This window comes from Lithobates pipiens, unplaced genomic scaffold (genome assembly GCF_037356315.1).
Source record: "Lithobates pipiens isolate NorthernLeopardFrog02 unplaced genomic scaffold, aLitPip1_a1.2 Scaffold_28, whole genome shotgun sequence".
Classification (NCBI taxonomy): Eukaryota; Metazoa; Chordata; class Amphibia; order Anura; family Ranidae; genus Lithobates; species Lithobates pipiens.
The window spans coordinates 156,484,303-156,498,103 of record NW_027507789.1 but is presented as its reverse complement, the minus strand read 5'-3'; the positions used below and the strand labels follow the sequence as shown (position 1 = coordinate 156,498,103).

The 13,801-nt window shown below is 44.4% G+C and overlaps 1 protein-coding gene across 4 annotated transcripts in view; it reads right to left on the bottom strand.

Moving 5' to 3' along the window:
• Nucleotides 1-13,801, bottom strand: part of SNX11 (sorting nexin 11) — an 85,865-nt gene that overhangs the window by 2,574 nt on the left and 69,490 nt on the right. For all 4 annotated transcript variants that reach the window (XM_077459759.1, XM_077459760.1, XM_077459758.1 and 1 more), the window contains exon 5: nt 10,203-10,301. In XM_077459759.1, the coding sequence (XP_077315885.1) occupies nt 10,203-10,301 (99 nt within the window). The remainder of the gene's footprint in view (nt 1-10,202; nt 10,302-13,801) is intronic.

Below are 13,801 nucleotides of genomic sequence, written 5' to 3'. Positions count from 1 at the left end.
ATTCAGCACTTTGAATGGATGTAGAGAAGACTGCAGATAAACAGGTACAACTTATGTAGGAGGATTTGTTTAATCTCTGTGTATAACCTGAGGCCAGTCACTTCACTGGGGATATACTTCAATGCTGGCTTTTGTTTATGAGAGAATCCCCCGCTGATAGCAGAAATGATTCATGGTTGTTAGGACACCAGCACGTGCCAGCTCCTTAGCAACCAATGACTTATCCCTGTTGCTGACAGCAAAAATTAGTCACAGTAGTAAACGCATTAAAAAAACATCAAAAAATGTACACTGCAGTTGTACTACAAAATCAAAGATTGGATCAAAATCACATCACACTAGTGTAAACAGGGCCTTAAGAGGGGATTTCCCCTCACTTTGGGAAGACTTTTTTCTCATATCCTGTTCTTATGTTGTCACCCTATAACAGGAAGTGCCTAAACAAGGCCTTTTGATGGCAGGATTAGTAAGAATCATTCATTGAAAGCTGTACATTTAAAAAGATTTGAAACGTAATCAGTATGTTAAATAATCCATTAGGTTTTAGTGACTGGGTTTACATCTTTTTTTATTTTTTTATTTCCATCTGCTTTTTTTATTCTCTCTGTGAACCTATTAGGTACTTTTTCCTTTACTTCCCCTCCATGCAATACCTGTACATGCAATAGGAGGTATGGTTGGCACTAGAAGAAGTAATTCCATGTTTTTAAAGATGAAGATTTAATATCTTATCTGTATATTCCGGTCTGAATCCATACTTCCTGTTTCCTTTTCCAATGTGGATGCAGGAGAGAGAACCAAACCTGGCATTGTAATATGTGCTATGAGATAAGCTGAGAGCTAAGCCTTCTTCCATTCTCACACTGCCATCTACTGGTAGAGAATCAGCACACAAAAATCTCTGAAACAAAAAGATGCTCTCCCATGAAAACAAACCACTGCTAGGAAAAGGTAAAGCAGTGTAGTGGGTCCACTTTAGCTTTGTAGTGGAGAGTGTTTAAGAACAAGAAATATCATTGACAAATAGCAAATCATCTGCAGAAGTAAACTGTTGGCTACAACATTCTATATGAGACCACAGACCTGATACACTCACCGGACACTTTATTAGGTACACCTGCTCATTTGCTTGGTAACACAAATTGCTAATCAGCCAATCACATGGCAGCAACTCAATGCATTTAGATGTGGTGAAGACAACTTGCTGAAGTTCAAACCGAGCATCAGAATGGGGAAGAAAGGGGATGTAAGTGACTTTGAACGTGGCATGGTTGTTGATGCCAGACGGGCTGGTCTGAATATTTAAAAAAAACTGCTGATCTACTGGGATTTTAATGCACAACCATCTCCAGGGATTACAGAGAATGGTCCAAGAAAGACAGCAGCAGTTGTGTGGATGAAAATGCCTTGTTGATGTCTGAGGAGGCTAGGCAGACTGGTTCGAGATGATAGAAAGGCCACAGTAACTCAGATAACCACTTGTTACATCCAAGGTATGCAGAATACCAGCTCTGAATGCACAACAAATCCAACCTTGAAGCAGATGGGCTACAGCAGCAGAAGACCACACTGGGTGCCACTCCTGTCAGCTAAGAACAGGGAACTGAGGCTACAATTTGCACAGATCACTAAAACTGGACAAGAGAAGATTGGAAAAACATTGCCTGGTCTGAGGAGTCTCGATTTCAGCTGTGACATTCAGATGGAGGGTCAGAATTTGGTGTAAAGAACATGAAAGCATGGATCCATCCCGCCTTGTGTCAATGGTTCAGCAGGCTGGTGGTGTAATGGTGTGGGGGATATATTCTTAGTACACTTTGGGCCCCTTAGTACCAATTGAGCATCATTTAAACACCACCTGAGTATTGTTACTGACCATGTCCATCCCTTTATGACTACAGTGTACCCATCTTCTGATGTGTAATAAAGTGGCCGGTGAGTATATTAAAGCAGATATTAAAGTAAACCAGCAAAAGAATAAAACGAACAGTCACAAAAACCGGAGTTAGACTTACCGGTAACTCTTTTTCTAGGAGTCTTCCAGGACAGCCTTTGAGATATAGGGCTCCTCCCTCTGGGACAGGAAACACGTCAAGCCAATTAAATAAAAGGTGTGGTCCTCCAGGCCCTCCTCAGTTTTACTCCAAGAACCGCCGGGAGGCTCTGAAAGACATAACACACTAACAATCATGTTAATACACATCCTCACCACTTAGTCCAATTTAAACAACTTTGGGTGGGAAGCCAGGCTGTCCTGGAAGACTCCTAGAAAAAGAGTTACCGGTAAGTCTAACTCCGGTTTTCTCATATCGTCTTCCAGGACAGCCTTTGAGATGATAAGCAAGGAGCTCACCTTGTCAGGGCGGGACCACTGCCTGGAGGACCTTACGTCCAAAAGTCTGCTCTTTATCAGACCATAAATCCAGACGGTAATGTCTTGCGAACGTTGAGTAGCTGGACCATGTTGCTGCTTTGCAGATCTCCTCCGGAGAGGCTCCAGCCCTCTCTGCCCATGATGCGGAAACCGCCCTTGTAGAGTGTGCCTTAACTAAGGGTGCCTGCTTCCCCTCTAACTCGTAGGCTTTAACTATCGCCATTCGTATCCACCTGGCGATAGACGCTTTGGACGCCTTGCAGCCCTTGCGGGCGCCCGAAAAATTAACAAAAAGTGAGTCTGACTTCCTGAAGACCTTAGTGGCTTCTAAAAAAATCAATAGACTTCTCCTGACGTCTAACAAACTTAAAGATCTCGCCTCATCCTTGTCTGAGGTTGAGAAAAAAGTTGGCAAAATAATATCCTGTGTCCTATGAAAAGTGGACACGACTTTAGGAAGAAAACTAGGATCAGTCTTAAGTACTACCCTGTCCTCTAAGATTAACAGAAATGGCTCTCTGACCGAGAGCGCTTGTAGATCACTGACCCTTCTAGCTGACGTGATCGCTATCAAAAATACAGTCTTTAGTACAACCCACTTAAGTGAAGCTCCCTCTAATGGTTCAAATGGATCTTGGGTCAGAGCTCTAAGAACCAAGGCCAAATCCCAAGTAGGACAGGACTTCATTCTCACAGGCCTGGATCTAGATAGAGCCTTGAAGAAGTTCCTGACAAATGGATTCTGCTGAAGGGAGGACTGAAGGAAAACACTTAAGGCCGCCACCTGTACCTTTAGAGTGCTGATAGATAGGCCCAGTTCTACCCCTGCTTGTAGAAAATCTAGGACTGCCGGGACCCCGGGACTTGCAATCCCCTGTTCTCGCAACCAGGAATTAAACCTCTTTCCTACCTTGGCGTAAATTGCCCTAGTAACAGGTTTACGGCATTCTAACAAGGTCTTAATCACTCTCTCTGAGAAACCCTGTGACCTTAAGATTTGTTCCTCAGATACCAGGCCGCAAGCTTGAGCCTCTCTATCTGAGGGCACAGGATCGGCCCCTGGGAAAGTAAGTCCTCCCTGACTGGTAGAAACAGCGGAGGATGTACGGCCAATCTCTTTATGCTGGCAAACCAGGGTCTCCTTGGCCAAAAAGGAGCTACTAAAATGAGGTCCGTAGTTTCCGAACGGAACTTCTGCAGAACCTCCGCCACCATCCTTACGGGAGGAAAGGCGTAACACAGGCCAAACATCCATGGATTGGCAAGGGCGTCTATCCCCCTGGCCCGATCCTGTGGGTGAACCGAAAAAAATTGTGTCACCTTCCTGTTGCCTTCTGTTGCAAATAGGTCTATTTCTGGCCTTCCCCAGCATGACACTATCTCCTCGAACACTTCCTTGTTGAGGGCCCACTCGTCCTGACCTATTTTCTGGCGACTGAGAAAGTCGGCCAGGAAATTCTGGGTTCCCTTTAGGTGAATGGCTGATATTGAGGACAAATTCTTCTCTGCCCAGCAGAAGATTTTGTCCGCAATTACCTGCAGTGCAGGGCTTCTGGTTCCCCCTTGCTTGTTCAGGTAGGCTACTGCTGTCACATTGTCTGAGCGAACTTGTAGATCCCTGCCATGTAACCGGGACTGGAATGTTTCTATAGCTTTCCAGACTGCCAGAAGTTCCTTCTGGTTTGAGGAACGACCTGTCTCTAGGTTCGACCAGGAACCCTGGGCTAAGGTTCCCTCTAGGTGGGCACCCCAACCCAGCGCACTGGCATCGGTCGTGACCACCACCGTAGCTTGTGGGGACCAGGGAAGACCCCTGTCTAGGTTGACCTTGGCCCGCCACCACCAAAGAGACCTCCTGACTGCCGAGGATAGGGGCATAACCTGATCCAGGCTCTCCTGCCTGCCATCCCAATAACGGAGCATGAGTCTTTGTAAAGGACGCTGATGATGTCTTGCCCAGGCCACCGCTGGAAAGCATGATGTCATCAACCCTAGGACTCTCATCACCTCCCTGATCTGGGCTTCCCGACCAGATTGAAGCTGGGCTACCGCCTGCTCTAGCTTGCCGATCTTCTCCTCCGGAAGAAATACTCTCATTTCCACTGAAGAAATCCTGTATCCTAGATACAGGACCTCCTGTGAGGGGGTCAGCTGGGATTTTTCCTGGTTTATCAGCCACCCCAGTGAGCGCAGGAAAACCAAGGCCTCCTGTATGTCCCTCTGCAGCTGTTGGGCCGACTGGGCTATGAACAGTAGATCGTCCAGATATGGGATCACTGTTATAGCCTTGAGCCTTAATGGGGCCAGTGCCTCTGCCAGAACTTTTGTAAAGACTCTTGGTGAGGCTGAAAGCCCGAAGGGGAGAGCTCGAAACTGGAGGTGTAACACCCCCGTGTTCAACCTCACCGCCAACCTGAGAAATCTCTGAGATTCCGGATGAATCGGGATATGTAAATATGCATCCCTGAGATCCACTGTGGCCATGTGGCAGCCCTGAAACAGGAATTTGGTTACCGAGAAGATTGACTCCATCCGGAACCGCTTGTATTTTATAAATCTGTTCAGGGGACGGAGATTCAGTATTAACCTGAACTTCCCCGAAGGTTTCTTTACCACAAATACGTGGGAGTAAACCCCCAAGCCTCGCTCCTCCTGAGGTACCTGCACCATTACTTCTTGGTCCACCAGATCCCCCAGAAGAAGAGCCAAAGCCTCTGCTTTCTCTTGGTCCCTTGGTAACCTTGTTACTTGAAAGTTCGGGAGGGGAACTGAACCAAACTCCAACCTGTAGCCGTTCCTTACAAGATCTCGAATGAACGGACTTTCGGTTGAAGCTTCCCACTGTGGGAGGAACTTCCCCAGTCTTCCTCCCACCGGGACGCAGGAGTCACTGGGTTTTAGGGGAGGGTTGAGGAGGATTGAATAAGATACCTCCTCTGCCTCTTCCCTTGTGACCCGTCCAATGCTTTTTGGGGCGAACCTCCCTTTCCTGCAGGTTTTGCTGCCTGGGGCTTCGAAAAAGGCGTTTCCCTTCAGGTCTCTTTTTCCTTTCTGGGAAAGCTTTCTTCTTATCCTGCGTGCGCTCTAACGCCTCTTGTAGGCCGGGCCCAAACAAATGGTCCCCTGAAAAGGGTAATCCACACAACTTTAGTTTTGAAGCTGTGTCTCCTGACCAGGTTTTAAGCCAAACGGCCCTTCTGGCAGCGTTCACTAGTGCTGCTGATCTAGCAGCCAGTTTGACTGATTCTGCAGAGGCATCCGCTAAAAAGCCCACCGCTTTAAACAGTAGCGGAAAGGACTTCAACAGCTGTTGCCTAGAAGTACCTGCAGAAATATGTGATTGTAACTGTGTAAGCCAACACTCCAAGTTTCTGGCCACACAGGTAGCTGCTAGGGCCGGTTTAAGCCCAATGGAAGAGGCATCCCAGGCTCTCTTGAGCAGCAGATCTCCCCTCTTATCCATAGGGTCCCTGAGTGAACCCATATCATCAAAGGCCAAATCTGTCTTCTTAGAGACCTTAGCCAAGGGAGCGTCTAATTTGGGAACCTTGTTCCAGGGATGCACCGCATCCGATTCAAAAGGGAACCTCCTTCTAAGGCTACCTGAAAAAAATGGCCTTTTTTCCGGTTGTTCCCACTCCAGCAGAATCGCCTCCACTAGCGACTTATGGACGGGGAATACCCTGTCTTTCATTACACTCGACCCTTGATACATCATGTCGTGTTTTGAAAGCTGGACCTGTTCTTCTCTGATCTCTAAGGTGTCATATATAGCCTTGAGGAGGTCACCCACATCATCCAAAGACAGCTTGTATCTGGCTGATCTAATGGCCTCTTCCTCCCCCTCAGATTCTGAAGTAGACTCTGTCCTAGAGGAGGCTAATGACCTGGATAACCTCTCCCTATCCACCTCCTCCTCCTGACTTGGTTCGGATAAGGAAGGCATACTCACGGCTCTGGGTAAAGAGACAGAAGGACCCTGCATCCTATCCATCATGTTTTTAAAAGATTGGAAGGTGGATGCAATCTCATCCTTTACGGATGTTAAAACATTGTGACAAGCTGTCACCGAGTCCTCTTTTACCAGGCTACTGACACAATCTGGGCAAAGCGGCTTCTCCCAACCGGTGCCTAACTTAGCCCCACACACGGCACATTTCCTTCTGGGTAAAGGTATCTGGGCTCTGTCCTGTTTAACCTAAAAACAAAGAAAAACAGGGTCCCATTAAAATACCACCCCTGACCACACCACTGTGCTTCTAGGGTCTGTTTAGGAAGTGCCCCCCTTCACCAGCAGGTTCTCCACCCCGGGAAGGTGCTACGGGTCAGAGTGACCCCCCACCCCCCAGTGTAAGTCCTGGTCTGCCCTCACCAAGCTTACCTGAGAGGTACTGGAGCCTGTTGAACCGGAGTCCACCTGCACAACCGCACTCTCCATGGTTCCTGTGTATCACTCAGTCTCTCTGAGCCTTCACACTGCTCCAGGCAACCCTGTAGTCACACCGCCGCGCCCAAAGGACTGGAACGGGTCCTGCGGCGCCCCCTGATGACGCGAATCCGGCGGAAGTGCGTCTCTCGCACTTCCGTACGCCAGAGCGCAAAAACTCCGCCCCGACGCCGTGCGTTCTTACGAACGTACCGCTCACAGTACCCGAACGCCGGTCGGTAGAGCGAACGTCTCCCGCCGCCTCCGACCGACAGGTACGAGCGGTTAGCGCTCCGAGGGGGAGATTGCCGCGTATCGGGGTCCCGTTCTCTCCGAACGTTTAAATGGCAGCGGGGACTGAAAGCTACCCTCTCCTCCCTTCGTTTGGACCGAGGGGTGCTAAGGGCCAGGTCCATCAGGCGCTCTCCCCAGGTAAAACCCCTGAGAAGGAGCTCCCCTTACCAGTTCCAAGACGTGCTCCTTCCCGTCCGGCAGGAAACACAAAACTGAGGAGGGCCTGGAGGACCACACCTTTTATTTAATTGGCTTGACGTGTTTCCTGTCCCAGAGGGAGGAGCCCTATATCTCAAAGGCTGTCCTGGAAGACGATATGAGAAAATATACATTTCTGTTGCAAATATGAAATAAAATAAAAAAAAACCACAGCACACAAATGGTTCACATTTATCCAGTAACAGTATATTGCTAGTCATAACCAACTGGAGTTGTTCAGTAATGTTGACAGACAAGCTGAGGAAGCTGTATAAATATAAGTAGCAACGTGTTTATATTGTAAAAAAACAAAATGGTTAACGCTGCGCTTGAAATAAAAAATAATAAATAAAACACTGATATTGAATAAAGTGTAAAAGAGCTGCCGGCACCGAAAGTCTTCAATACAAAAAACTCAAAAATATAATTAGGATATAGGTGCAGCGCTAGACTTGATCAATTCCCAATTAATAAAAAAAAAAAAAAAAGGGAAAAGAAACATCAAATAGATTAGTGAAAAAATAAAATAACATTTGGATGAGGAAAACTAAGGCAAAGTTCAAACATGTATGATAAGAAAAACGTCAACCAAATAGGATGGAAAACACTTATGATGTGTTAACCAATAGGTCATAAAAAGTGGAATACCAAAATATAAGATTCTACTAGAATTATGCAATCAAAATTAAATGGTGAAGATAATCCCAATAAAATTGTGAAATAAAAATACCTAACATATAAAAATGGTAACATGAAAAACTAAAGCAGAGTCACAAAAATAAAGTTGAAACACTGAAGAAAAGTCCCAAATTGAAATCCGTGTAATGAAGGGTTAACCAATGAGTTCTCATACAGGTTCAGAGATAAGGTGACAAGGAAAATTTGTGAAGAGAAATCCTTCATCCAGATAAGTTTACACCCAAGTGAGTATATACTCTCTCCTTACCACTAGAAAGCAGTCTCACCAGGCACAGGGAATTAGGTCTCCCAAAAACCTATGTACTGTATTTATTGGCGTATAACACTCACTTTTTCACCATGAAAATCGGGTGCAAATAGCGTGTGCGTGTTATACGCCAATACAACAATTTAAGTTTTTTCCTGAAACTTCCTTCTTAAAATGAATGTGCGTGTTATACACCGATAAATACGGTAGATGTCTGGATGCCTGAAGCTGCTAGGTACGTGTCACTAAATTATGGGTTCCCTTATCTTTCCAATTTTGGCCTTTTGGTCCTCTTGCAGTTTAATTGTGGTGTGAAAAAAATAAATAAAGTCTATAACCCCTCCTGCTCGCCCTGCAGTCGCTTTAAAGTGGTAGTAAAGGCCATTTATTAATATTTTACCTACAGGTAAGCCTATGATAGGGCTTCCCTGTAGGTACTGTAAATATCTCCTAAACGTGCACCAATCAGTAGATATTTACTTGTGTATGTGACGTCACTGGCGCATGCGCTATAAAGTAACAGCATGCTGTTTCTTCAGAGACGCAAGCTGTAAACAGTGAAGGAAGACCAGGTGAAGATGGAAACCCTGTCAGCGGTGACAGGGCGCCACTGGAGGGCTTTGTTTTAAGGCAAGTTTCACATAATGTGCTAGTATGCGATTACCTACACCATAAGAATGATCATATCAGCTGTTCCGCCGCTTGATCGTTCTTACAGGCGGTGGGAGGGGATGTACCCCCCTCCCGCACTTCTACCGACTCACTGCTTCCATTGGAGCCAGAGAAATAATTCTAGCTCTAGACTTCCTCTCTAACTCAAAACATGTAACCAGTAAAAAATAATAAAGCGTCGCCTATGGGGATTTTTAAGTACCAAAGTTTGGCGCCATTCCATGAGCATGTAAAATTTTGAAGCATAACATGTTAGGTATCTATTTACTCGGCGTGACTTTCACATTATGCAAAAGAATTGGGCTAACTTTAATTTTGTTTTGTTTTTAAAAGCATAAAACTCTTTTTTTATTCCAAAAAAAGTGTTCGAAAAATTGCTGCACAAATACTGTGCGAGATAAAGAGTTGCAATGACCGCCATTGTATTCGGTTTGCTAAAAAAACATATATAATGTTTGGGAGTTCTATGTAATTTTATAGCAAAAAAATGATGAATTTTACATGTAGGAGAGAAATGTCAGAATTGGCCTGGGTGCGAAGTGGTTAACTTGGAGAGGGCACAGGACTGGACATAACACACCTGTGTAGGAGTGTGCATCCTTCTTCTCTAAGGTGACAATGCTGAGGGAATGTCATTGCCTAGCTAATTGCAATCTTTTTTTTTTACCAAAAATATGTAGAAGAATACGTATCGGCCTAAACTGAGGGGAAAAAAAAGGTTTTTTTATATATTTTTGGGGGATATTTATTATAGCAAAATGTAAAAAATATTGCATTTTTTTCAAAATTGTCGCTCTATTTTTGTTTATAGCGCAAAAAATAAAAACCGCAGAGGTGATCAAATACCACCAAAAGAAAGCTCTATTTGTGGGAAAAAAAAAAAAAAGGATGGCAATTTTGTTTGGGAGCCACGTCACACAACCGCGCAATTGTCAGTTAAAGCAACACAGTGCCGAATCGCAAAAAGGGGCCTGGTCCTTTGGCTGCAAATTGGTCTGGGGCTTAAGTGGTTAACAACTATATGTTACTGAATGTATATATTACATTATTCCTAAAACTCTCTCTTTTGCACACATCACTAGACTCCTTTATATTTCTATACATCAAACTTATGAAAATAATAAAAATTGTAGGGGAAGAACCAGAAAATTTAAGTATAAAGATTTAATTGAAGACACTTAAATGTTGTTTTGAACACATTTTTTTGTGGGAACATTTGAGACACACAGGAGGTTGGCATATTTGGTGCTGCAAAAGTGTCCTTACTGCTTGAGATTTGTATAAAGACTTACTGTTCCAGAAACTGCTGCAGCCCTTGTCTTCTTGTTTCAATAAAGTCATCGGAGCATCCCATATGAAAAGGAACTTTCCCTGGCAATGCAGGAACCGGCCTACAAAAAAAAGGAGAGATCAGCATCAGAAAAGCCAGGAAGCAGATAGATATCAGGCAATTTTAATAGGGTGCAGTCCTGATGAAGGCGACATCCAGAGACCACCTTGGGAAGGAAGGAAGGTCTAGCTCTCAAGACCACCTTGCCCCTTCTGAAGGATCAAGCTGCCATTTTAGACTCATTCATCCAAGGTGACAGCAACAAGGAAAATACTTTGTAGGTTAGAGTAGAGAAAGCGATTATTAAAGCATATCTATGGTCAAAGGGTGAAATCATATATTCATTTCCACATTGTATTTTCAATTATTGTTAGGCTATTCCCGTCAATCTGATAGATCTTGCTTTGTGAAGATCCCCACAAATTTAGTTTCTTCAAGTCTGTGACAGTCTGTGTATTCACTAAGCCCTGTGAGTAGGCACTGTTGTGTCGCACATTTCACAGAGACTGCCTACTGATCTACAGAGGTGCCGAGAGGAGTTTCAGAAGGTGGGGTCAGTACAGGAATCACTGCTTGCAGGCAGCAAGGTACCATTAGATATGTAGTCCTTACAAATTGAACATAAACAGCAGCAGAGGTGACGCTGCAAAATTTGCAGGGAAGACAGGAAGGTGTGGAAAGAGATGTCCAGCAGACAGGTAGAACTAAGCTCATACTGGTGTGTCAAAAAAACAAACAAAAAACCCTATCGCTTGTATTACTATTGCAATGATTGGTCTTAGTCAAGGTGACGTCACTCCCGCACATGCGTGTGGGAGCCCTCAGTTCTGGCGCAAAGTTCTGAAGTTCCGGCAAGGTATGCCAGACCTTCAGAACACGTGCCGGTGATGACATTGGCCGCATCCAGGGTGAATGTCTTCTAAACGGGCAAATTTACAACATGAAAGCATGGACCCATCCTGCTTGTATGAACGGTTCAGGCTGGTGGTGGTGTAGGGAATTATTTAAATGCCACTGCTTACCTGGAGTATTGTTGCGGACCATGTCCCTCCCTTTATGATTACAGTGTACCCATCTTCTGATGGATACTTCCAGCGGGATAATGCACCATGTCACAAAGCTCAAATCATCTCACCACTGGTTTCTTGAATGTGACAATGAGGTCACTGTACTCCAATGGCCTCCACAGTCACCAGATCTCAATCCAACAGAGCACCTTTGGGATGTAGTAGAACTGGAGATTGGCATCATGGATGTGCAGCCGACAAACCTGCAGCAACTGCGTGAGGCTATTATGTCAATCTGGACCAATGGTTTTTGGTGTTAAGCGAATCTGTGTCCAAAGACTGGATCCAATTTTCTAAATATGAACAAATGTTAAATTGCAGACTTCTTGAATAGAACTGGGCACACAGAACTGCCTTAAAAAAAGGTCACTATAAGATCCAAGACACTCATGTAGAAGCGGAAGAATCGCAGAGTTCCTGGATGGGAATGTATGAACTTAAAGTGCAACTTCACCTTTTCACAAAAAAATCGAAAAGGTGAACAAACAACCTATACACTGCACACCCCCCTGGTCCCTCCTGCACTTCCATCTCTGGGTGATGAGCTATCACTGCACACGCAGTCAGTAAAGTGGTCCAGGGTTTTGAAAGCCCCACTCTTCTTCCCCTTCTTTCTAATGGGCTTCCAAAACAGATTAGAGTTGTTCCGACTACTCAAAGTGGTCTTGATGCAAGAGACCATACAATGGAAATTGTCCCAGTACAGAGGACACACAGGAACATAGAGGTGAGAAAGTGGTGAGGGAGCAGTGTACAAAACTCTTGGACACCACAACACTGGGACTGCAAGAATACCAAGCGTTTGAAAATGTCAGGAGCCAATCCATCCATGGGGGGGCACCTTCATGCCAGGAAAGGCATGTATGTGGATTTGGCAGGCTTAGAATGTCAAGTCTTTCTAGTTAAAGCACAGCCAAGCTTTGGGCAGGGGTCTCAACAGGACAGTTGAGGACACAGTAAAACAAATGGGATGCTTCTGAACTGTGGGAAAGGACTTGCGAGTCTGCTCCTCAAGTTTCTACTGCTGGGTAAGGTGGCCACTCTTATGCCTTAAGTTTCCTTGATAATAGCATCCATTGTAGTCCCTGTCGAAGGCACATGGCCCTAGAGAAGGATTTCAGTCTGTCATTATTGGGATTCCTAAATTAATGGACATGCATAACCAAAATGGTAAGCACTTTGTTAAAGTGAGAGATGTCCAGGATCCACAGGCAGAATGTGCCACTTAGTAACAAAACTCCTCATAAGCCCTTCACGGACGATCGTAAAACAAAACTCCTGACCCAGCTTTGTAACTTTGGCATGTGTGAGTAAAATGTTACATATCTTTACCAGGGTACTTAGTTCATCCAGGTGGATTTTTTATTTTTTTACAACAATTTTGGCATTTGGTGGTAAATTTTAATGGAGATCTCCTGATTTTTCTAAAACAAAAGGCAAACTAGCCCAAAAGTTTACATAAAAACAGAAAGCAATGATTTGCAAATCTCATAATCCCATATTTTATTCACAATAGAAAAAAAAGCAAATGTTTAAACTGAAAGAATTTAGTATTTTAAGAAAAAAGGTCATTTTGAAACTGATGCCAGCAACATGTCTCAAAATAGTTGGGACAGGGCATTAAAAAGCTGTCAAATTAAGTGGTACTAATAAGGAAGAGCTGGAAGAACATTTTGCAATTTAATATGTTAATGGACAACAGATCGGTAAGATGATTTGGTATAAAAAGGGGATCTTCGGGAGTCATTGTCTCAGAAGTAAAAATGGACAGAGTTACACCTAACTGAAAATCTGTGTCTGAAAATTGACAATTTCAGAATAAACGTTCCTCAATGTAAAATTGCAGACTTTAAAGTGGTTGTAAACCCACTACAAATAAAAATAAAAATAAAAAAAGCACAACATGTAAGTCAAAGGCATAATGAGCTCGTATGCATAGCAAACAAGCTCATTATGAAATACTCACCTTAGATCGAAGCTCCTGCAGTGGTCCCGGCACACTGCTCTGCCCGGCAACATGTCTCCCGGAGTAACTTCTGGGTATTGCTGGCTTCGGCACGGTGATCGGCCAGAACTGCAATCACATCACTCACATATTGTGTGCGGGTGCTGCCGGTAACGGCACGTCAGCTGAAGCAACGGCACAAATGAGATTGTGGTGATATACACAGCAGCTACAGGTAAGGCTAATTATAGGCTGACCTGTAGTGAACAGTGGTTGTAAAGGGTTTACAACCAATTTAAATACATCATCATCTACAGTACATATAATCAAAAGACTCCAAGAATCTGGAAAAATCTCTGTGCGCAAGGGACAATGCCAAAAAGCAATATTGGATGGATGTGATCTTCTGGCCCTCAGATGGCACTGCTTATAAACAGCCATGGTTCTGTGATGGGCTCGGATATACTTCCAAAAATCACTGTCTGAACAAATTTCACTGAGCCAGCCAAAAAAGCAAGGTAAAGCTCTATCTAGATATGCCACCATCTT